Source organism: Capricornis sumatraensis, chromosome 19 (assembly GCF_032405125.1).
Source record: "Capricornis sumatraensis isolate serow.1 chromosome 19, serow.2, whole genome shotgun sequence".
Lineage (NCBI taxonomy): Eukaryota > Metazoa > Chordata > Mammalia > Artiodactyla > Bovidae > Capricornis > Capricornis sumatraensis.
This window is the reverse complement of record NC_091087.1, coordinates 6,597,355-6,622,568: the sequence shown is the minus strand read 5'-3', so window position 1 is coordinate 6,622,568 and position 25,214 is coordinate 6,597,355. Positions and strand designations below refer to the sequence as shown.

The window sequence follows — 25,214 nt, the reverse complement described above, 5'->3', positions numbered from 1 at the left end:
GCCCGCCCATGCCAACTGGGGGCGTCATGTCTGGATCTGGGACACTGGTGGAGGCAGCAGTATCAGATAGCCTGGTTTCCTCCTCTTCCCCGTCTTCCCCCCACCACCACCCCCCTGCCCCCTTGGTTTTTCTAGACCTCCCGTGGCCATTCACCAGCAGAGAGAATTCTCTGGCAAGAGGGGGAGGGTTGGGGACCCTCTCAGGGGACTTGCTTTCGGAGAACGCAGGCTAAATTACCTGGAGAGGAAGACTGAGGTCAAGGCGGGGGCGACGGTAGTGTGGGCATGGACATTGACCCCCCTTCCCCTTCTTGGTGCACATATTCAGACAGTGATCAGCTCTGCTTTAGCCGTCTTCTTCATTGGTTTTGTAACCAGACCTAGAGGCAAACAGAGAGAATTCCTTCTCAGAAGAAAGGCTGTCAGGTGCTTTCAGCTTACTCGGATTGGCATGGAGAGCCTGAAAGGGAGAACAGGGGCAGAGACTGGGGCCTACCTGAACTCTGCTTTCGGCAATGCCAAGCTCCCAGGCCAGCCGTTCTCTGGTCGCTATCCCAGGGTAGGGGTTCTGTTGAAAGAGTGCTTTCAGGGTGTCCTTCTGGCTCAGCTTCAGAATGAGCCTCTTCCTTCGAGACCCTGTGGCAACGGGGCCTGTGGAAGAAGAGCAGGAAGGGCAAAGTCTCAGAGCACATGGGGGAGGACTGGACAGATGAGCCCAAGTGTGCTCCCCGCCCAGGGGACTTGCCCCTGTGCCTGAGCAAAGCTGGGAGCCCGGGGAGGGGGGGTATTTGGAAGTCACTTGGCTACACCCCAACAGCCAGGCTGAGAGGCAAGGGCGGTGGGGATATCACCCACCCCCATCACATGCCAGAATGCAAGAAACACCAGTAAGCAGAAAGGAAACCAAACCTAGCCCCAAAACATAGGCGGCAAGACATCCACGCACCGAAGAACATGACACTATCCCACTGGATGTTTCCACCAGTCTGTGGGAGATACTGGGGAGATGTCTCAGTGGGACTGCTCCCAGATTTCCCTCCATCACGACGCCAGTGGGAGGGAGCCTGGCTTCCCGGGGCTGACACGAGCAAAGGCCATGTTTGCCGTCACTAGTGGAAAAGGAATGGAAAGGAAAGGAAGCCGAAGTGAAGCCCAAACACGTAACGCCTGACGGAAGGCAGAAGGCACTAGGCCATTGTGGAGAGGAAGCCACTGAAGGCAGCAAGCCTCAGAGCTCCCCGACTCCCATTCCCACAGGAAGATGTGAGGATAAAGGGCCTCATCCCAGCACAACACCCACTTCCAACACCCACCCACGGACCCCCGGACCCCACACAGCCCACCTGACACAGCACCATCTTCCCAGAAAAGAGAACGGAGAAGCCATGTGTGTGCCAAAGGAGCAAGATGAATGAATGATGCCCCCTTTGGTCATACCTGACGCCTGGGAACCATGGGCCTGGCCAATCAGTACCCGCCATTCTTGGTGGTGGGTTGACACGTTTGCTGAGAACCCTTGACCGGGCCGACCGCAAATCCCCTGAAAGATGATCCGACTCCAGGGACCGAGGGCAAACGAACTGCTTGAGGTGCTGGAGGAGCCGGACGAAGCCATTGTGGGAGAGCCGCACGAGTGCTGCAGACTTCTGGCCTAGACAGCTGGCTGGGACCCTGCAGCTGAGGACTTTGGAGAGTGGGAGGTGGCTCCATCCCTATTTATGTAAATAAGGTTTGGGTGCATAGATGGAGGGGAAGCCCCTGGCCTCTTTCCAAGCAGAAACCCAGGATGGAGTCCCTTGGAGTGAGTGGGCTTTCCTGGGCACGGACCGTGCCGCAGACCCCCAAGGTACCCTTGGGGTGGGTGGGCAGTTCGGGGGCTTTGGTTTTTGGCCCTCCCACGCAGTGGGGAGTGGGCTAAACCCCAGGTTGATCAATCAGGGGCCCTCAGCAGTGCCAAGAGAGCTAACAGCCCAGGAACTCCCCTAGGTCCCATAGAAGTGGCCGCCCACGCCCCCTTTCCCAGCCTGCCTTGCCTTCCAAACTGCTCTGGGGTTTCCCGCCTTTTCACATTCCACAGATCCCTTGGCCTCAATTGCCCCCTGCCGGCTCCTCCAAGGCATTCCGGGCCACTGGATGCTCTCTCCAGTGCCTCCTCCTAGATCACTCGCTGTCCTTGCCTCCATTTCCCCCCACCCCTTCCCAGCTCCTCTGTGCCCTCTTGGGGTCCTTTCCCTACAGCAGTCCCAGACCACCACCCCCGAGGGCTTTGAGTTGCCTGGAGCCCAAGGCTCCGGTCAGAGACCTGAAGGGCCAGCATCTGGAAAGGGAGCTCAGGCCACTTGGGGCTTTTCTCATGTGGAGCCTGAGGCCCGCACCTCCCCAGGCAACCCCACAGCCCAAATGCCCTGGAGATACCCGCCAAAGGGGAGAGTGTACCCCCCTACTGTTGGGAAGGAGGTTCCACTAAGCCAAGGAAGGAAGCATGGACGTACTGGACAGCACGGAGCCCTGACCTATGCCAACAATGAGACATGGAAAGAGTGTGTGGTTTCTCAGAGTGACAGAGGGCAGCGAGCAAGAGGAGGAGGATGAGGAGGACGAGGAGGGAATCTGGAGGCCAAAGCAGACAAAAAAGGAAGAAGGCCGCGTGAAGCAACACGGGGGATGGACAATGAGCAGCACGTCTCTTTTTGCTGTAAACAGGGAGAAAAAAGTGAGTTGAAGAGGAATGGACGAACCCCAGTAGCACACCCCCAACCGTCTTGGGCAGTGTATTCTTTGGCCACCCAGGTTTCTAAACCTATTATGAGGGTTCACATGGGAACAGGCACGGGTTCATATGGACTTCAAAACCATTTGGTCGATGAATTCAGGAACGGGTTTGCAAGTAAAGCACGTCTGTATGTCTGTGGGTGATGGGAGGATTCTGTCGGCAGGGTGAGCTCAGTCAACCCATACTGGGAGGGTCAGAGCGAGACATGGAGATGACTGGCCTTTGCTGATATACTGGGCATGTGTGTACACATGAACTGGGTCGAGTCTGGTCGAGAAAGTGGTTGTGTGGGTAGGTCCCTACTGATGGCTCAGAGGCTCTGACCTCGGATACCCGCCCAGAGCAGGCACCTTGAAACCGAGGGCAATGTGTCCCTGACGAAGCATTTTAGGGATAGCTGCAGGGTTTGCCCGGGGCTTGACGCTGAGTCCCAGTTGTGGGCTCTGCCCCCTCCCCTCCCCCAACCCCTCTCTTCCTCCCACTGTACCCAACTTTCCCTGCCTCCCTCCCTCCCTCTCTCTCCCTCCTTCTCTCTCCCTCTCTTCCTTCATCCCCACTCTCTCCCTATGCCCCCACTCACTGCCGCCACCCACTCACCCCCTTCCTCCTTGCATCTCTCAACCTTTCCAAATTTTCATTCCCCTGTCTCATGCTCCCTCTCCCTCTGCTGCCCCTGGCATAGGGAAGGATTTCTCCTTGGTGGACTGCTGGGAGGGTGGGACCAGAAAACAGAAGGGCCAGACCCAAAGCACCTGTGTGGGGTACGGGGTTTCTCTCTTGGGTCCATGGAATGTTCCCTCTGAGGCAGCCTCTTGGTCAATGGCATGTAGGGATTACTTGAGGCTTCAGGTAGAGTGTCCCTGTTAGGGGGTGGGGCTCAGCTTCCCAAAGGTCCAGCTGTCGGGTTTTTCCCCACAGTTGTTTGTAGACATCCCATCGGTATTCTCTCCTCTTCCCACACACAAATCCACTCCCCCTTCCCGGAGCATCCCAAGCAAGGAGACCTGAACATGGATAGGGGAAGAAGGTGCCCCTCCCTTCCACTCCCTCTAAGCCTGAGGGCCTACGGAGCCTGACAGCATGTCAAGGAGGGCCTGGTAATCCTCCTCACTGAGGGGTGCTTCCAGGATGGCCTCAACTCCCTCGTCCCCCACAGAATCACTCTGAGAAAACTGGGGCGTTTCCCAGGTGGCCGTGGCAGCGAAAATTTCCTCTAGGAGGCCGGGTGACCTGTGGAAGGCTGGGTGGGCCCCTGCAACGACAGGAGAAGACCCCGGAAAAGGACTTAGCGAGCCCAGGATGCCCGGGGCAGCCAGGAGCTCATCTTGAAGGCTGGGTGAGCCTGGGAGGGCGAGTTGTGCTGTTCATCAGCACAGGGCCCCAGGGAAGGCCCCGGCATGGCTCGGATGCCGATGGCAGCCAAGATTTTCTCTAAGAGGCTGGGTGTGCCGGCGTAAGCTTCTTGTTGTGCTACGATTGCAGAGCCCTCCAGGGAAGGCCCCAGCCCGTGGTTGCCAAGAGCTCGTCTGGGAGGCTTGGTGTGCCTGGGAGGGCAGGGTCCACCCTTTGGTCAGCAGCCGCCCCCAGGGAAGGCCTCGGTGAGGCCGGGATGCTCGTGGCTGCCAAGACCTCATCTAAGAGGCTGGCTGTGCCTGGGAGGGCAGGGTCCACCCACTGGTTGGCTGCGGCCGCCGGGGATGGCGCCTTCATGTCTGAGACGCCCTTGGCCGCCAAGAGCTCATCTAGGAGGCTCGTTGAGCTTGAATGGCTGTGGGGCTGGGGCATTGGCTCCTGCAGAGGGGCTGTGCCTTAATAGTAGGGTGACTCCGGACAGTGTGGGATGATTCCCGTCACAACTTACATGGAGACTGGTCTTTCTGAGGCAACATGAGTGGGTCTCTGAGGTCCCCTTTCTAACTCGAGTAGGACCCCAATTTTCCTGCTGCAACTCGAGTAAAACCAGGAGCTTCTCCCTTCCATGAGAGATGAGGTTCTTTTCCGATGCAGCATCTCAAGAGACATCCCACCTTCCCTCTTGAGCCTCGAAAAGGTCCTTGACACCCTTGAGGCAACTCAAGAAGTTCCCTGACATACCCGTCTCCACTCGAGAGGAACACGGAGGGTCCTGGCACATCTCTAGAAGAGCCCCCGTTTACCTCCTCATCTCGAGATGAAGGTCCATTTCCCTGCTTCATCGGAAAAGTAATCCCAGCGTTCCCATCACCGCTCAAAGGAGGTGGTCTTAACTTGAAGTTCGAGAGGAACTCCAGGGATCTTGCCACAATTCCGAAAGTCCCCGATGTCCCAATGCACTCCAGATACAGCTGACTCCCCTGCACTGACTCAACGGTTACCCTGAGCATCGACTCAAAACACGATGGCAAGTGTGATATCCCTATGGCACCTCGAGAGAAAGCCACCAATCCCTATGTCAACTTGACAGGAAGCCTGACACTGCTTTTCCAGCTCGAGAGGAAAGCAGAATTGCATGTCTCCACACGAGTCGAGGCCTGACTACCATATGTAACTAAAGAGGAACAGCAAGATCCATGTCAGCAGTGGAGAGGAACCCTGAGGTCCTGGCCTCAACTTCACATGAGGACCTCGAGCCCAGCAGCGACTGGAGAGGAATCCCAAGAGGCCCCTTGCAACTCGTATGGAGACTGGACTTTACTGAGGCAACACGAACGGGTCCCTGAGGTCCCCATCATAATTCGAGAGGAACCCCATGTTTCCTGACACAACTTGAGAAAAACCAGGAGATTCTCAACAAAGGCGAGTTGAGGTCCTTTTCCCCTGTGGCATCTCGAGAGAAAACCCACCTCCCCTCTTGAGCCCTGAAGGGGTCCTTGACACCATTGAGGCAACTCAAGAAGTTCCACGACATACCCGTCTCCACTCGAGAGGAACACCGAGAGTCCTGCCACAACTCAGGAAGAGCCCCGGTTTTCTCTCCTCATCTTGAAATGATGGTCCATTTCCCTGCTTCTTTGGGTAAGGAATCTTGGCTTTCCCGTCTCACCTCAAGAGGAGGTGGTCTCAACTTTGACCACGAGAGGAAGTCCAGGGCTCGTGCCACAATTCCAAAAGACCTTGATGTCTAATCCATTCAGATACACCTTACTCCATTGCACTGACTTGACGGTCAGCCCGAGGACTGACTCAAAACCCAATGGCAGTTATGAAAGCCTGGTGGCACCTAGAGAGAAAGCCAGTGATCCCTATGATAACTCGCCAGGAAGCCTGACACTGCTTTTCCAGCTCGAGAGGAAAGCAGACTTCCATGCCTCCAAGGAGACGAGGACTGACTCCCTTGTGAAAACGCCAGAGGAACCCTAAGAACAATGAGATCCAGCACTGGAGAGGAAACCTGAGATTCTGGCCTCAACTCTAGATGAGGACCTCGGCTGCTGCACCGACTGGAGAAGAATCTCGAGAGGCCCCTCACAACGCACATGGAAAACGGACTTTCCTGAGGTAACACAAGCGGGTCCCTGAGGTCCCAGACGTAACTCGAGAGGAATCCTAAGTTTCCAGCCGCAACTCAAGAAAAACCAGGAGACTCTCCCCTTAATGAGAGATGAGGCCCTTTTGCGCTGTGGCTTCTAGAGAAATCTCATCTTCCCTCTTGAGTTGAGAAAGGGTCCTTGACACCCTTGAGGCAACTCAAGAAGTTCCTCGACATACCCGTCTCCACTCAAGAGGAACATTGAGGATCCCGGCACAACGCAAGAAGATCCCCGGTTTTCCCTCCTCATCTCGAGATACGTTTCCATTTCCCTGCTTTATCAGGAGTGGATTTCCGGCATTCCCGTCGCACCTCAAGAGTAGGCGGTCTCAACTTGACACTCGAGAGGAACTCCAGGGGTCGTGCCACAATTTGAAAAGACCCTGATGTCCCAATCCACTCCAGACACACCTGACTCCCCTGCACTGACTCAACAGTCACTTCAAGCATTGAATCAAAACACGATGGCAGGTGAGACAGCCCTGTGGCACATCTAGAGAAAGCTACCGATCCCTATGCCAACTAGACAGGAAGCATGACACTGCTTTTCCAGCTCGAGAGGAAATTGGATTTGCATGACTCCACACGAGATGGGTCCTGACTCCCCTGTGGAGACTCCAGAGGAATCCCAGATTCATGTCAGCACTGGAGAGGAAACCTGAGGTTCCGGTCTCAACTCAAGATGAAGAAAGCAGCCCCAGCAGCAACCGGAGAGGAATCCTGAGAGGCCCCTCGCAACTGGCATAGAGACTGGACTTTCCTGAGGCAACATGAGCGGTTACCTGAAGTCCTCATCTTAACTCGAGGGGAACCCCGAGTTTCCTGCTGCAACTTGAGAAAAAACAGGAGATTTTCCCCCTCAACGCAAGATGAGGCCCCTTTCCACTCTGGTGTCTTGGGAGAAATCTCACCATCCCTCTTGAGCCTCGAAAGGGTCCGTAACACCCTTGAGGCCAGTCAAAAAGTTCCCAGAAATACCCGTCTCCTATTGAGAGGAACACCGAGGGTCCCGATGTAACTCAAGAAGAGCCCCCATTTTCCCTCCTCATCTCGAGATAAGGGTCAATTTCCCTGCTTCGTTGGGAAAGGATTCCCGGAGTGCCCGTCACACCTCAAGAGGAGGCGATCTCAACTTGAATCTCGAGAGGAACTCCAGGGGTCGTGCCACAATACCAACAGACCCTGATGTTCCAATCCACTAGAGATACACCTGACTCCCCAGCACTGACTTGATGGTCTCCCCGAAGATAGACTCAAAACACGATGGCAGGTGTGACAGCCCTGTGGCTTCTTGAGAAAAAGACACCTATCCCTATGTCAACTTGACAGGAAGCCTGACACTGCTTTTCCAGCTCGAGCGGAAAGCGGACTTGTATGTCTCCACACGAGACGAGGTCTGACTCCCCTGTTGAAACTCCATAGAAAAACCAAGATCCGTGTTAGCACTGGATAGGAAACCTGAGGTTCCACCATCAGCTCCAGATGATAATGTAGGATCCAACACTGTCTGGAGAGGAATCCCAAGAGGCCCGTCACAACTCACATGGAGACAGGACTTTCCTGAGGCAACACCAGTTGGTCCCTGTGGTCCACGTCGTAACATGAGAGGAACCCCAATTTTCCTGCCGCAACTCGAGAAAACCCAGGAGGTTCTCCCCTCAAAGTGAGATGACTCCCTTTTCTGCTGTGGCATGTCGGGAGAAATCCCACCTTCCCTCTTAAGCCTCGAAAGGGTCCTTGACACCCTTGATGCTACTCAAGAGATCCCCGACATACCTGTCTCTATATGAGAGGAAAACCGATGGTCCCGGCACAACTCAAGAAGTGCCCCGTTTTTCCTTCCTCATTTCGAAATGAGAGTCCATTTCTCAGCTTCATCGGGAAAGGAATCCTGGCATTCCCGTCGCACCTCAAGAGGAAGTGGTCTCAACTTGAAAGTCGAGAGGAACTCCAGGGCTCGTGCCAATGTCCCAATCCACTCCAGATACACCTGATGACCCAATCCACTCCAGATACACCTAATTCTGCTGTAGGGACTCGACTGTCACCACGAGTATCAACGAAAGACACAATTCCACGTGTGACAGCCTGGTGGCACCTCGAGAGGGAGCCACAGATCCCTATGTCAACTTGACAAGAAGCCTGACACTACTGTTACAGCTAGAGAAGAAAGCGGACTTGCAGGTCTCCACAGGAGGTGAGGCCTGACTCCGCTGTTGAAACTCCATAGGAACTCCGAGATCCACATTAGCACTGGAGAGGAAACCTGAGGTTCTGGCCTCAGCTCCAGATAAGGACTTAGGACACAGAACCAACTGGAGAGGAATTCTGACAGGCCCCTTGGAACCTGCATGGAGACTGGACATTCCTAAGACAACACGAGTGGGTCTGTGAGGTCCCGGTTGTAACTGGAGAGGAAGCCCAAGTTTCCTGCTGCAACTCGAGAAAAACCAGGAGATTCTCCCCTCAACGCGAGATGAGGCCCTTTTCCGCTGTTGCGTCTCGAGAGAAATCCCACCTTCCCTCCTGAGCCTCGAAAGGGTCCTTGACACCCTTGATGCAACTCAACAAGTTCTCTGACATGTACTTCTCCACTAAGAGGAACCCCCATTGTCCTGACACAACTCAAGAAGTCCCCATTGTCCCCTCCTCATCTTGAGATGAAGGTCCATTTCCCTGCTTTGTCGGGAAAGGTTTCCCGACGTTCCCTTTGCACCTCAAGAGGAGGCGGTCTCCACTAGAAAGTAGAGAGGAACTCCAGGGGTCGTGCCACCATTCCAAAAGACCCCAATGTCCCAATCCACTCCAGATACACCTGATTCCCCTGCACTGACTTGAGTATCATCCCCAGTAGCAAGTCACAACACGATGGCACGTGTGACAGCCTGCCGGGTGCCAATGTGAGGAATCCTGCCCATGGCAAAGGTCATGAGAAAGTAAGCCTGACATAAGCAAAGGCATTATCTGGCTTCAGAGGTTCCTCCTGGATTTTCCTGAGCTTCTACCCCCTAAAACCAGAGTCTGCCTGCCTTATTGTACTGTGCTTCCCACTCTTCTGACATCAACATGGGCTTTCCCCCACCACCTTTATCTGGAAAAAGTTAACTTAGAGCTCCTACTGGTCTCTTGCATATGAAAGGAATGTTTCAGCTCAAATCCCTCTGATGGTTCTCAGACTTACCTGACAGGTTCCCCTGGACTTTTACTACTTTTGATTGTTTACAGCCCCCCAACCGTGAGAGGCACGAAGCTTAAATCATCTTAAAGTACAGAGCCTTTTCTAAAAAGCTAAGAATTATTTTGGTGATGGGTTTCACTGTTGAGTCAAACACTGCTGCCAGGCTTCCATATTCTTTATCTTTTATGTACCTGAAGGATATTAATCAATATAATTGGGATACAAAAAAAGGAATATAGTTGTTTTGATGTTAGCAATACTAGACTTTTGAGTTAATTAATTTTCTCTTTGTTATAAATCACTGTACTCCTTTTTTCTTTGTTAAAAATTGTTGTGTCCTTGCTATGTAAGAATGTAACTTTATTAACTGCTTTCTGAGAGTGGCATCAGACTTTGGGAAGAACAACACTTTTAATGTTTTCTGGTTGACAGACCCTTATCAGAAAAGGGCTGTAAAATGTTAATTGGCCCTCTGGCCAGAAGGTGATGTAAATCACCTATGACTTGTGTATACAGCTAGGTATGCAAAGAGAAAGCCTGGTCTCAATAAGAGTCAGGGCTGCTGATGTTGCATAATTTTGGATTATCCATTGATCTCTATGTACAACCAAAGGTATAAAAAGCTTTTCTGGACAATAAAAGATGGATCAGTTTCTCAGACCAGGTTTTAGTACTGGTTTCTTGGAAATCTGGGTCCCCATGTGTTGACTTCCTCTCTCTCTCTTTCTCCCTCTCCCTCCCTCTCCTTTTCAGGCTGAATTCCTTCAGGAGCGTGGAGGCTCACCACGTCTACTTACTTGCCCTGGCTGCTAAGACCCACGCGAGAGGGAGCCCAAGGCAGGGCATCCTCTGCTATTCAAGTGGACGCCTGTGGCCTAACATAGATGGTGCAAACCTCTTGTTTTGAGGTTTTATTAGTTTACCACGTTAACCATGTTATTCAGCCTCTTTTCTATATTAAATTTTCCTATTATAATATTTTTTCCTTATCTCTCTTATATTTCTAATTAAATAGCCCTTTCCCAGACTCTGACTCCATCCCCACTTTGAATTCCCTCTATCCAGACGGGTAGGACCCAGGCAATAGCCCTGTAGCACTTCAAGAGAAAGCCACAGATCCCTATGTCAACTCGACAGGAAGCCTGACACTACTGTTACAGCTCGGGAGGAAAGAGAACTTGCATGTCTCCATATGAGACGAGGTCTGACTTCCCTGTTGAAACGCCATAGGAATCCCGAGATCCATATCAGCAGTGGAGACAAACACTGAGATTCCGGCCTCAGCTCCAGATGAGGACATAGGACCTGGCACTGACTGCAGAGGAATCTGGAGAGGCCCCTCGCAACTTGCATGGAGACTGAACTTTCCTGAGGCAGCACGTGCAGGTCCCTGAGGTCCCTGTTGTAACTCGAGAGGAACACAAAGTTTAGTGTTGCAACTCGAGAAAAACCAGGAGATTCTCCCCTCAATGCGAGAAGAGGCCCTTTTCCGCTGCAGCATCTCGAGAAAAATCCCACCATCCCCCTTGAACATCAAAAGGGTTTTTGACACCCTTGATGTAACTCAATAAGTTCTCCAATATACCTGTCTCTACTCGAAGGAACACCGAGGGTCCCACCACAACTCAAGAAGAGCCACGTTTTTCCCTCCTCATCTCGAGATGAGGGTCCATTTCCCTGCTTCTTTGGGAAAGGAAGCCTGATGTTCCTGTTGCAAGTCAAGAGGAGGCGGTCTCAACTTGAAAGTCGAGAGGAATGTCAGGGGTCATGCCACCATTACAAAAGAACCCTATGTCCCAATCCACTCCAGATACACCTGATTCCCCTGCACTGACTGGATGGTCACCCCGAGGATCGAATCATAACATGATGGCACGTGTGACAGCCCTGTGGAACCTCAAGAGAAAGCCACAGATCCCTATGTCAACTCAACAGGAAGTCTGAGACTACTGTTACAGCTCGAGAGGAAAGAGGACTTGCATGTGTGCACAAGAGACAAGCAGTGACCCCCTATTGAAACTTCTGGGGAATTCCGAGTTCCATGTCAGCACTGGAGAGGAAGTCTGAGGTTCCGACCTCAGCTCCAGATGAGGACCTAGGACCCGGCACTGAATGGGGAGGGATCCCGAGAGGTGCCTCACAACTCGGATGGAGACTGGAGTTTCCTGAGGTCACACGAGCGGGTCCCTGAGGTTCCCATCGTAACTCGAAAGGAACCCCAAGTTTCCTGGGGCAACTCGAGAAAAACCAAGAGTTCTCCCCTCAACGAGAGATGAGGCCCTTTTCCACTGCGGGTCTCGAGCAAAATCCCACCTTCCCTCTTGCACCTCGAAAGGGTCCTTGAAACCCTTGATGAAACTCAAGAAGTTCCCTGGCATACACATCTCCACTCCTGAGGAACACTGAGGGTCCCGCCACAACTCAAGAAGAGCCCCGTTTTTCCCTCCTCATCTAGAGATGAGGGTCCCTTTCCCTGTTTCATCGAGAAAGGAATCCTGGTGTTCCTGTCACAAGTCAAGAGGAGGCGCTCTCAACTTGAAAGTAGAGAGGAACTCCAAGGGTCGTGCCACCATTCCAAAAGTTCTGATGTCCCAGTCCACTCCAGATATACCTGATTCCCCTGCACTGACTCGACTATCACGCCGAGTATTGACTCAAAACACGATGGCCGGTGTGGCAGCCCTGTGGCACCTCAAGAGAAAGCCACAGATCCCTATGACAACTCGACAGCACTCCCTTTGCTGCCTATTTTGGGACCCTACCTCTCCTTCCAATAGAGAACTGAAAGGGAGACTGGAAGGTCACCTTCTCTTATTTAAAAGAGGACCCAACTTTCTGTTCCTCTTTTTTCCTTTGAGATTCTGGTTCAAGTGCCCTATCTCAGCTTCTTTGGGTGGCTGAGCCTATAATGGCTCCCTGCATTCTTCTCCTTTACTCCCATATGCTTGCGTCATTTTCCCACTTCTGTAGTTGATGGGCACTGTCATTGCTTCAAACTTCCGGATAGATTTATGAAGAGGTCTGTAAAATCTACTCAGTTCCTCTCTCTTGTTCAGTGTCTCTCTCTAGACATGTCTTTCTTTTCCTTTCAAATTTCTGTCTCTGTCTTCCTTTTTCTCTTTCTGTCTCTCCTGTGGATGGATGGATGCCTTTGAATGCACATGGATATTGTTAGCTTAGGGATAGGTTTTAGGGATAGGTTAGAGTGAGATCAAGTGTTTAGGTTGGAGCTGATGTTGGGGCATGGGACAAGGGTGGTGTATTTTCTCTTGGAGACTTGAGTGCTGTTTATTCTTAGTCTATTTTACATAGGAACCGCTTATCAGATACATCACTTGCAAGTCGTCTCTTATGTTCAATTTACTATATTTTTGATTTGTGAAAGCATTATTCCCTGGTGGCTCAGATGGTAAAGCGTCTGCCCGCAATGTGGGACCCTGGTTTGATCCCTGGGACGGGAAGATCCCTTGGAGAAGGAAATGGCCAACCATTCCAGTACACTTGCCTAGAAAATTCCATGGATGGAGGAGACTGGTGGGCTACAGTCCATGGAGTGACAAAGAGTCAGACACGACTGAGCCACGTCATTTTACTTGTGGTTGGCACACAGATCTGTAGTTTCAACACCACTAAAAGTTGTGTGTAGGTACAGGAGGGCTGAGAGGAGCTACTTCATGTTCAAGGTCAGGAGGGGTGGCCCTGATGGGATACCCCTCTTCCAAGGTAAGGAGCAGAGGCTGCACTTTGCTGGAGCAGCTGTGAATAGATACTCCATGACCAAGGTAAGAGAAACCCAAGTAAGAAGGTAGGTGTTGTGAGATGGCATCAGAGGACAGACACACTGAGACCACAATCACAGACAACTAGCCAGTTTGATCACATGCACCACAGCCTTGTCTAACTCAATGAAACTAGGCCATGCCGCGAGGGGCCACCCAAGGCGGCTGTCATGATGGAGAGGGCTGACATGATGTGGTCCACTGGAAAAGGGAATGGCAAACCATTTCAGTATTCTTGCCTTGAGAACCCAATGAACAGTATGCAAAGGCAAAATGAGAGGATACTGAAAGAGGAACTCCCAGGTCGGTTCGGTTCAGTTCATTACAGTTGCTCAATCGTGTTCGACTATTTGTGACACCATGAATTGCAGCACGCCAGTCCTCTCTGTCCATCACCAACTTCCAGAGTTCACTCAGACTCGTGTTCATCATGTCAGTGATGCCATCCAGCCATCTCATCCTTGGTCATCCCCTTTTCCTCCTGCCAGCAATCTGATGTCATAAGTGCCCAATATGCTACTGAAGATCAGTGGAGAAATACCTCCAGAAAGAATGAAGGGATGGAGCCAAAGCAAACACAATACCCAGTTGTGGATGTGACTGGTGAAACAAGCAAGGTCCGATGCTGTAAAGAGCAATATTGCATAGGAATCAAGGCAAAGTGGAAGTGGTCAAACAGGGGATGGCAAGAGTGAACATTGACATTCTAGGAATCAGAGAACTAAAATGGACTGGGATGGGTGAATTTAACTCAGATGACCATTATATCTCTTACTGTGGGCACGAATCCCTTAGAAGAAATGGAGTAGCCATCATGGTCAAAAAAAGAATCGGAAATACAGTACTTGGATGCCCTTTCAAAAATGACAGAATGATCTCTGTTCCTTTCCAAGGCAAACCACTGAACATCAGGTAATCCAAGCCTATGCCCCAACGAGTAATGCTGAAGAAGTTGACACTGAAAGGTTCTATGAAGAATTTCAAGACCTTTTCGAACTAACACCAAATAAAGTTTTCCTTTTCATTCTAGGGGACTGGAATGCAAACGTAGTCAAGAAACACCTGGAGTAATAGGCAAATTTTGCCTTGGAGTACAGAATCAAGCAGGGCAAATAATAGAATTTTGCCAAGAGAATGCACTGGTCATAGCAAAGAGCCTCTTCCCACAACATAAAAGAAGACTCTACACATGGGCATCATCAGATGGTCAACACTGAAATTATACTGATTACATTCTTTGCAGCCAAAGGTGAAGAAGCTCCATAGAGTGTGCAGAAACAAGACAGGGAGCTGACTGGTTCAGGCTTAAATTGAAGAATGCAGGAAAAACCACTAGACAATTCAGGTATGCCCTAAATCAAATACCTGATGATTACACAGTGGAAGTGAGAAATAGATTTAACGGATTAGATGCAATAGAGTGCCTGATGAACTATAGACCGAGGTTCGTGACATTGTACAGGAACAGGGATCAAGACCATCCCCAAGAAAAAGAAAGGCAAGAAACAAAACGGCTATCTGAGGAGGCCTTACAAATAGTTGTGAACAGAAGAGAAGAGAAAAACAAAGGAGAAAAGGAAAGATATAAACATCTGAACGCATTGTTCCAAAGAATAGCAAGGAGAGATAAGAAAGCCTTCAGGAGCAAACAATGCAAAGAAATAGAGGAAAACAACAGAGTGGTAAAGACTAGAGATCTCATGAAGAATATTAGAGATACCAAGGAATCATTTCATGCAAAGATGGGCTCGACAAAGACATAAATGGTATAGACCTAACAGGAGCAGAAGATATTAAGAAGAAGTGGCAAGAATTCACAGAAAAACTGTACCGAAAAGACCTTCACGACCCAGATAATCACGATGTTGTGGTCACTCACCTAGTATCAGACATCCTGGAATGAGAAGTCAAGTGGGCCTTAGCATCACTACGAAGAAACTAGTGGAGGTGATGGATTTCCAGTGGAGCTCTTTCAAATCCTGAAAGATGATGCTGTGAAAGTGCTGCACTCAATATGCCAGAAAATTTGGAAAACTCAGCAGAGGCCACAGGACTGGAAAAGGTCAGTTTTCATTCCAAGGCCAAAGAATGCTCAAACTACCGCACAGTTGCACTCATCTCATGCGCTAGTAAAGTAATGCTCAAGATTCTCCAAGTGAGGCTTCAGCAATACATGAACCGTGAACTTCCAGATATTCAAGCTGGTTTTAGAAAAGGCAGAGGAAGCAGAGATCAAATTGCCAACATCTGCTGCATCCTCAAAAAAGCCAGAGAGTTCTAGAAAAACATCTATTTCTGCTTTATTGACTATGCCAAAGCCTTTGACTGTGTGGATCACAATAAAGCATTGGAAAATTTTCAAGAGATGGGAATACCAGACCACCTGACCTGCCTCTTGAGAAACTTATATGCAGGTCACGAAGCAAATGTTAGAACTTGACATGGAACAACAGACTGGTTCCAAGTACGGAAAGGAGTACGTCAAGGCTGTATATTGTCCCCGTGCTTCTATAACTTATATGCAGAGAACATCATTAAAAAGGCTTGGCTGGAAGAAGCACAAGCTGGAATCAAGATTGCCAGGAGATCTATCAATAACCTCAGATATGCAGATGACAACACTCTTATGGCAGAAATTGAAGAGGAACTAAAGCGCCTCTTGATGAAAGTGAAAGAGGAGGGTGAAAACGTTGGCTTCAAGCTCAACATTCAGAAAACTAAGATCATGGCCTCTGTCCCATCATGCCATGGCAAATAGATGGGAAATTGTGGAAATAGTGTCAGATATTATTTTGAGGGGGCTCCAAAATCACTGCAGATGGTGACTGCAGCCATGAAATTAAAAGACACTTACTCCTTGGAAGGGAAGTTATGACCAACATAGATAGCATATTCAAAAGCAGAGACATTAATTACTTTGCCAACAAAGTTTCGTCTAGTCAAGGCTATGGTTTTCCCAGTTGTCGTGTATGCATGTGTGAGTTGGACTGTAAAGAAAGCTGAGTGCCAAAGAATTGATGGTTTGGAACTGTGGTGTTGGAGAAGACTCTTGAAAGTCACTTGGATTGCAAAGAGATCCAGCCAGCCCATTCTGAAGGAGGGAAGCCCTGGAATTGCTTTGGATGGAATGATGCTAACTCTGAAACTCCAGTACTTTGGCCACTTCATGAGGAGAGTTGACTCATTGGAAAAGACTCTGATGCTGGGAAAGTTTGGGGGCAGGAGGAGAAGGGGATGACAGAGGATGAGATGGCTGGATGGCATCACTGACTCGATGGGCATGTGTCTGAGTGGACTCTGAGGGTTGCTGATGGACAGGGAGCCCTGGCGTGCTGCAATTCACAGGGTCATAGAGACGCGGACACGACTGAGCGACTGAACTCAACTGAAAATGTAAAGGAATAGATGAGGCATATTGGGGCTATTTTGCACCCATTGGGAAAGTAAATTGGATCACTGCCTCACAAAACACCACCAGAGCAATTAAGACACATACGAAGAACCAACAATTGAAAAGAAAACTTGACAAATGTTATAACAATTTCTGATGAGTGAATACCTTACTTTATAATCGAGGTATTATGCATTTTTAAAGATTTGTTACTTTAAGGTGGACAGCAACCTTATTGAGGGATTCAGTGTCTCAGGGGCTTCCTCGGACAAAATTCACTCCATTTGAGGGGCCCTGGACAATGTCCTCTACTCAGAACAGGCCAGAATCCAGTAAACAGAGAGCAGCATGTGGTGGTACTAGTGGGTATTTTTTCACTGAATCAATTATTCTACTATGACACACAGAAGAAGCCTAGATGCTAGGAGGGGGATCTCCAAACCTATCTTCAAACAGGAGGCCTTGCTCCCTTGAATAGTATTGCGTGAAACTACGCTTGGGAAGGGAAGAGGTGTGTCATGAATATTTTGTCTACAGAGAACAAAGTGCTGTGTAGAGACATTGTACAAGCTCATCCCAGGACATGGAGCACAAGGACACAGTGACCTGATTCTCAGCCCTGATCTTGGGGCATCGCACTGTCTCCACCCCTGACATATAGTGAGTCCCTCACTGGTGTCCTGGAGAGTATGGGCACACGACCTGAATCTGTCCAATCTGTGTGTTCCTTCCTCCCTGGCTACCGTGATGGATTCAGAACTTGGGCAGTGACCAATCTGGATCCAGGACTGGGACTCAGGCTGCAATCAAGGGGAAGAGGTGCTCTGGTTCTGCTGGAAGTGGTGGGGCTGGTGAGGTCAGTCTACAGCAGCGGGAGGAGCATGAGGTCAGCCTGGGGCGACTGGTGACCTTTCTGCTCCCGTCAGGGCAGAGACACTGGCTTGAGAATGAGGGCCCTGCTGAGCCCAGGTTTTGAGAGCCTGGCTCCTGCTGTGGTCCCGAAGCTCCACCTGAGACCAGAGAGAAGCCGTCTTCCTGGGAATCCTCCTGCTTATCTGTGAGCTTGTGGAACCACGCTGGTTTTTCTGTCCAGCAGGCTAAATGGAGACCCTGCAAAAGCAAGTGTGTGGGTTTTGGGTGGCTTCAGGAAAGAAACACCAGATGGCACTAGAGGACTCCAGTCTAATCTGGATTCAGCGGATAGCTCTTGCAAGTGAAGGGACAAGTCCTTCAGTCGTGTCCGACTGTTTGAGAACCCATAGATTATAGGATCCATGGAATTCTGCAGGCAAGAATACTGGAGTGGGCAGGCTTTCCCTTCTCCAGGGGATCTTCCAAACACAGGGGTCGAACACAGGTCTGAACTTTAACCTTGAGACAAACTCCACGGGTCGTCCCACAATTCAAAAAGACCCTGTTGTCCCCATCCACCCCAGAAAAACCTTATTCTCTGGCACTGACTCGACTGTCACCCCAAGTGCCAACTCAAAACACGATGGCAGGTGTGAAAGCCCTTTAGCTCTTCAAAAGCCACAGAACAGTATGTCAACTTGACAGGAAGCCAGACACTACTTTTATACCTCGAGAGGAAAGCACACTTCCATGTCTCCACACGAGACGAGGCCTGAAACTGCTGTGGAAACTCCACAGGAACCCCGAAATCCATGTCAGCACTGGAGAAGAACCCTGAATTTCCCGCCTCAGCTTCAGATGAGGACCTAGGTGCCAGCACCGACTGGACAGGAATACCTCTGAGGCCACACGAACGGGTCCCTGAGGTCCCCATTGTAACTCGAGATGAACCCCAAGTTTCCTGCAGCAACTCGAGAAAAACCAGGAGATTCTCCCTTCAATGTGTGATGAGGCCCTTTTCCGCTGTGGCGTCTCGAAAATCTCACCTTCCCTCTTGAGCCTCGAAAGTGTCCTTAAGACCCTTGATGCAACTCAAACAGTTCCCCGACATACCCATCTCCACTTGAGGGGAACACCGAAGGTCCCACCACAACTTACAAAGAGTCCTGTTTTTCCGTCCTCATCTCAAGATGAGGGTCTATTACCCTGCTTCGTCGGGAAAGGAATTCCGGTGTTCCTGTCACACCTCAAAAGGAGGCAGTCTCTACTTGAAAGTCGAGAGGAACTCCAGGGATCGTGTCACCATTCTAAAAGACCCCAATGTCCCAGTCCACACCAGATACACCTGTTTCCCCTGCCCTGACTTGACTCTTAAACCGAGTATCGAATCACAACACGATAGCACATGTTCCAACCCTGTGACCCTCGAGAGAATGCCACAGATCCCTATGTCAGCTCGACAGGAAGCCTAATGCTACTGTTACAGCTCCAGAGGAAAGCGGTCTTGCATGTCTCCAAACAAGATGATGCCTGACTCGCCTGTGGAAACTCCAGAGGAATCCCGAAATCCATGTCAGCACTGGAGGGGAACCCTGACGTTCCAGCCTCAGGTCCAGATGAGGACCTAGTACCTGGCACCGAACCAACTGGAGTGGAATCCCGAGAGGCCCCGCGCAGCTCGCATGGAGACTGGACTTTCCTGAGGCCACACTAGAGGGTCCCTGAGGTCCCCATAATAACTCAAGAGAAACCCCAAGTTTCCTTCCGCAACTCGAGAAAAATCAGGAGATTATCCCCTCAACTTGAGATGTGGCCCATTTCCTCTGTGGCATCTCGAGAGAAATCCCAACTTGCCTCTTGAGCATTGAAAGGGTCCTTGACACCCTTGATGCAAATCAAGAAGTCCCCGACATACCTGTCTCCACTTGAGAGGAACACTGAGGGTCCTGCCATAACTAAAGAAGAGCCTCGTTTTCCCCTCCTCATATCGAGATGAGGATCCATTTCTCTGTTGCATCGGGAAAGGAATCCCAGCGTTCCTGTCACATCTCAAGACTTGCCGTAGTTCAGCCCCGGTTTATCCAAGGTATTTCAAAGCAGTGACTGTGTGGTGAAAGAGATGTATAGATTTAGAGAGAGATAAGGAAAGAGTTTGTAGTTAAGAGAATAGAGGAGAGAATAGTGTAGTGGGAAACTTATTGAAGAAAATAGGCTAAATAACTTAGTTTATGTGGAGAACTGATAAAACCTCAAGACAAGAGGTTTGCACCATCTATGTTAGGCCACCAGTGCCCGTTTGAATAGTGGAGGGTGCCCAGCCTTGGGCTCCCTCTCGCGTGGGTCTTAGAAGCCAGGGCAAGTAAGTAGAGGTGGTGAGTCTCCACGCTGCAGATGGGAATTCAGCCTGAAAAGGACAGGGAGGGAGAGGGAGAAAGAGAGAGAGATATTTGACATGGGGGAAACGAGTCTTTCCAGTGACTAGCCCATCCTTTATTGTTCAGGAACGCTTTGATACTTTTGGTTGTACATAGAGATCAATGGATAATACAAAATTATGCAGCATTAGCAGCCCTGACTCTTTCGAGACCAGGCTTTCTCTCTGCATACCTAGCTGTATACACAAGTCTTAGGTGATTTACATTATCTTCTGGCCAGATGGCCAATTAGCATTTTAAGGCCCTTTTCTGATAAGGGTCTGTCAACCAGAGAACTTATTTGCCTTAATAGTGTTGTTCCTCCCAAAGACTGGTGCCACTTTCAGAAAGCACTAAATAAAGTTACACTTTTACATAGCAAGGACGCAACAATGAAAGAGAAGTACAGTGACTTATAACAAAGAGAAAATCATTTAACTCAAAAGTCTAGTGTTGCTAACATCAAAACTACTATATTACTTTTTTATATACCAATTACATTTATTAATATCCTTCTGGTGCCTAAAATATAAAGAATATGGAGGCCTGGCAGCAGTCATTGACTCAACAGTGAAACTCATCACCAATATATTTTTAGCTCTTTAATACAGGCTCTGTATCTTTAAGATGTTTCAAGCTTTGTAGCTTCCATGGGTGGTGGCTGTAAAAAATAACAAGTTGCAAAAGTCTGGGGAACCTGCCAGACAAGTTAGAGAGCCATCAGAGTGATTTGATCTAAAACATTCATTTCATATGCAGGAGACCAGTTGGAGCTGTAAGGTAATTTTTTCCAGAGAAACATGGTTGAGGATAGTCCCTATTAATGTCAGAAGAGTGGAAATCACAGTACAATAAGGCAGGCAGACTCTGGATTCTGGGGGTATATGCTCGATAAAATTCAGCGAGGCACTCTTAAGGCCTGACTCACTTTTGCCTGTCGGACCCCTTAACCTCATGACGTTTGCCAGGGGCGGGACTCCATGTGCTGACTCCCGGCAGAGGCGCTCTGAAATTGAAAGTCGAGAGGGACACCGAGGGTCCCACCACAACTCAAGAAGAGACCCGGGTTTGCCTCCTCATCTCAAGATGAGGGTCCATTTCCCTGCTTAGTCGGGAAAAGGATCCCTGCATTCCCGTCGCACCTCAAGAGGAGGAGGTCTCAACTTGAAAGTCCAGAGGAACGCCAAGGGTCGTGCCACCATTCCAAAAGACCCCAATGTCCCAATCCACTCCAGATACACTTGAATCCCCTGCAATGACTAGACTGTAACCCCGCATATCCACTCACAAAACAATGGCACGTGTGACAGCCATGTGGCCCCTGGAGAGAAAGCCACAGATTCCTATGTCAACTTGACAGGAAGTCTGACACTACTGTTACAGCTCTAGAGGAAAGCGGACTTGCATGACTCCACAGGAGACGAGGCCTGACTCCCCTGTTGAAATTCCATAGGAACCCCAAGAATCATGTCAGTACTGGAGAGGAACTCTGAGATTCCAGCCTCAGCTACAGATGTGGACCTAGGACCCGGCACCGACTGGAGAGGAACCTGGAGAGGCACCACACAACTCGCATGGAGACTGGACTTCCCTGAGGCAACACGAGTGGATCCGTCGTAAGTTGCCGTCGTAAGTCGAGAGGAACTCGAAGTTTCCTGCTTCAACTCGGGAAAAACCAGGAGATTCTCCCCTCAACACGAGATGAGGACCTTTTCCGCTGTGGTGTCTCGAGAGAAATCCCACCTTCCCTCTTGAGCCTCGAAAGGGTCTTTGACACCCTTGATGCTATTCAAGAATTTATCCAAAATACTTGTCTCCTCTGGAGAGTCACACCGAAGGTCCCACCACAAAAAAATAAGAACCCCGTTTTGCCTCCTCATCTCAAGATGAGGGTCCATTTCCCTGCTTAGTTGGGAAAGGAATCCTGGCGTTCCCTTCACACCTCAAGAGGAGGTGGTCTCAACTTGGACCACGAGAGGAAGTCCAGGGCTCGTGCCACCATTCCAAAAGATGGCGATGTCCCAATCCACACCAGATACATCTGATTCTTCTGAACTGCCTCAACTGTCACCCCAAGAATTGACTCAAAACACGATTGAACGTGTGACAGCCCTGTGGCAATTTGAGGGAAAGCCACAGATTGCTATGTCAACTCAACAGGAAGCCTGATACTACTTTTACACCTCGAGAGGAAAGCGGACTTGCATGTCTCAACACGAGACGAGAACTTACTCCCCTGTTGAAACTTTATAGGAACAGCGGAACCCAAGTCGGCACTGGAGAGGAACCCTGAGGTTCTGGCCTCAGCTCCAGATGAGGACCTAGGACCCAGCACTGACTGTAGAGGTATCCCCAGAGACCCTCGCTACTCGCGTGGAGACTGGACTATGCTAAGGCTACACAAACGGGTCCCCAAGGTCCCCGTCGTAACTCAAGGGGAACCCCAAGTTTCCTGCCACAGCTCGAGAGAAACCAGGAGATTCTCCCCTCAACCCAAGATGAGGCCCTTTTCTGCTTCGGCGGCTTGAGAGAAATCCCAACTTCCCTCTTGAGCCTTGAAAGGGTCCTTGACACCCTTGATGCAACTCAAGAAGTTCCCCAACATACCCATCTCCACTCGAGAGGAACACCGAGTGTCCCGCCACAACTCAAAAGTGCCCCGTTTTTCCCTCCTCATCTCGAGATAAGGGTCCATTTCCCTGCTTCATTGGGAAAGGGATCCCGGCTTTCCATCGCACCACAAGAAGAGGTGCTCTCACCTTGAAAGTCGAGAGGAACTCCAGCAGTCGTGCCACCATTCCAAAAAACTCCTATGTCCCAATCCACTCCAGATAAACCTTATTCTCCTGCACTGAGTTGACTGTCATCCCAAGTATCAACTCAAAACACAATGGCACGTGTGACAGCGCTGTGGCACATCGAGAGAAAGCCTCAGATCCCTATGTCAACTCAACAGGAAGCCTGACACTACTGTTACAGCTTGAGAGGAAAGCGGACTTTCATGTCTCCACACGAGAAGAGGCCTGACTCCCCTTTTGAAACTGTCAGCGTCCAGCCCCAGTGGGTCCAGGGTAATTTGAAGGGGTGTAGGCATGGGGAGGAAAAGCTTACTTATTTAGAAATATAAAAAGAGATTAGGAAGAAATAGTATGTTAGGAAAATTAGTGGAGAAAAATAGGCTGAATAATCTGGTGTATGCAGAAACCTAATAAAACCTTGAGACAAGAGGTTTGCATCATCTAGGTTAGGCCACCGGTGCCCGCTTGAATAGTGGAGGGTGCCCCTTCTTGGGCTCCATCTCACATGGGTCTTAGAAGCCACGACAAGTAAGTAGAGATGACGAGCCTCCACGCCCCGAATGGAAATTTTCCCTGGAAAGGAGACGGAGGGAGAGGGAGAAAAAGAGAGAGAGATTCGACATGGGGGAATCCAGTCTTTCCAGTGACTGGCCCATCCTTTATTGTTCAGGAACACTTTTATATTTTTGGTTGTACATAGAGATCAGTGGATAATACAAAATTATGCACCATCAACAGCCCTGACTCCTATCGAGACCAGGCTTTCTCTCTGCATACCTAGCTATATACACAAGTCTTAGGTGATTTACATCCTCTTCTGGCCAGAAGGCCAATTAACATTTTACGGCCCTTTTCTGATTAAGTGTCTGTCTACCAGGAAACGTAAAAGTGTTGTTCTTTCCAAAGTCTGATACTGCTTTCAGAAAGCACTAAATAAAGTTACATTCTTACATAGCAAGGGCAAAACAATTTATAACAATGAAAGAGGAGTACAGTTATTTATAAAAAAGAGAAAATTATGTAACTCAAAAGTCTAGTGTTGCTAACATCAAAACAACTGCATTCCTTTTTGTATATCACAATTACATTGGTTAATATCCTTCAGGTGCATAAAAGATAAACAATATGGAGGCCTGGCAACAAATATTAACTCAAAAATGAAGCTCTTCACCAAAATAATACTTAGCTCTAAAAAGCTCTATAACTTTAAGATGTTTTAAGCTTTGTGCCTCTCGCAGTTGGGGACTGTAAACAATCACAAGTTGTAAAAGTCCGGGCAGAACGGTCAAGTAAATTAGAAAGCCATTCATGGGGTTTAAACCAAGACGTTCTTTTTATATGCAGGAGACTGTTAACTGGAGTTCTGAGTTAACTCTTTCTAGAGAAAGGTGGTCGGGGATAGCCCCCTCTTACGTCAGAAGAGTGGAAAGCAGAGTACATTAAGGCAGGCAGACTCTGGTTTTTAGGGGAGATGTTCAGGAAAACCCAGGGGAAACTCCTGAAGCCAGATCATGTCTTTGTGTATGTCAGGCTTCCTTCCTCATGACCTTTGCCACGGGTGGAATTCCTCAGGCTGGCTCCTGGCAAAACTGCAGAGGAACCCTGAGATCCATGTCAGCACTGGAGAGGAACACTGAGGTTCCAGCCTCACCTCCAGATGAAGACACTGAACCCGAAATCGACTGGAGAGGAATCTCAAGAGGCCCCTTGCAACTCGCATGGAGACTGGACTATCCTGAGGCAACACGAGCAGGTCCCTGAGGTCCTCATCATAACTCAAGAGGAACCCCAAGTTTCCTGACGCAACTAGAGAAAAACCAGGAGATTCTCCCCTCAAAGCGAGATGAGGCACTTTTCCACTGCGGCGTCTCGAGAGAAATCCCACCTTTCCTCGTGAGCGAAGGGGTCCTTGAAACCCTTGATGCAACTCTAGAAGTTCCCCAACATATCCGTCTCCACTCGAATGGAACACCAAGGGCTCAGCCACAACTCAACAAGAGCCCCGTTTTTCCTTCCTCATCTCGAGATGAGGGTCCATTTTTCTGCTTCGTTGGGAATGGAATCCCTGTGTTCCCGTCACACCTCAGAAGAGGCAGTCTCAAATTGAATGTCGAGAGGCACTCCAGGGGTGGTGCCACCATTCCAAAAGACCCCAATATCCCATTCCACTCCAGATGCACCTGATTCCCCTGCCCTGACTCGACTGTCACCCAGAGTGTTGACTCACAACATGATGGCACATGTGACAGCCTTGTGGCATCTCGAGAGAAAGCCACAGATCCCTATGTCAACTCGACAGGAAGCCTGACACTACTGTTACAGCTTGAGAAGAAAGCAGACTTGCATGTCTCCACACGAGATGAGGCCTGACTCCCCTGTGGAAACGTCATAGGAACCTGAGATCCATGTCAGCACTGGAGAGGAACACTGAGGTTGCGGCCTCAGTTGCAGATGAAGATCTAGGATCCGGCACCGACTGGAGAGTAATCCTGAAAAGCCCCTAGCAACTCGCATGGAGACT

The 25,214-nt window shown here is 49.8% G+C and overlaps 1 protein-coding gene across 1 annotated transcript in view; it reads right to left on the bottom strand.

Moving 5' to 3' along the window:
• Positions 1-346: 346 nt before the first annotated feature.
• Positions 347-25,214, bottom strand: part of LOC138095433 (liprin-alpha-1-like) — a 197,486-nt gene continuing 172,618 nt past the window's right edge. The window contains exons 17-20 of the mRNA XM_068991484.1: positions 3,841-4,025; positions 947-986; positions 497-651; positions 347-460 (exon numbers count right to left, since the gene is read on the bottom strand). Coding sequence (XP_068847585.1) covers positions 347-460; positions 497-651; positions 947-986; positions 3,841-4,025 — 494 coding nt within the window. The remainder of the gene's footprint in view (positions 461-496; positions 652-946; positions 987-3,840; positions 4,026-25,214) is intronic.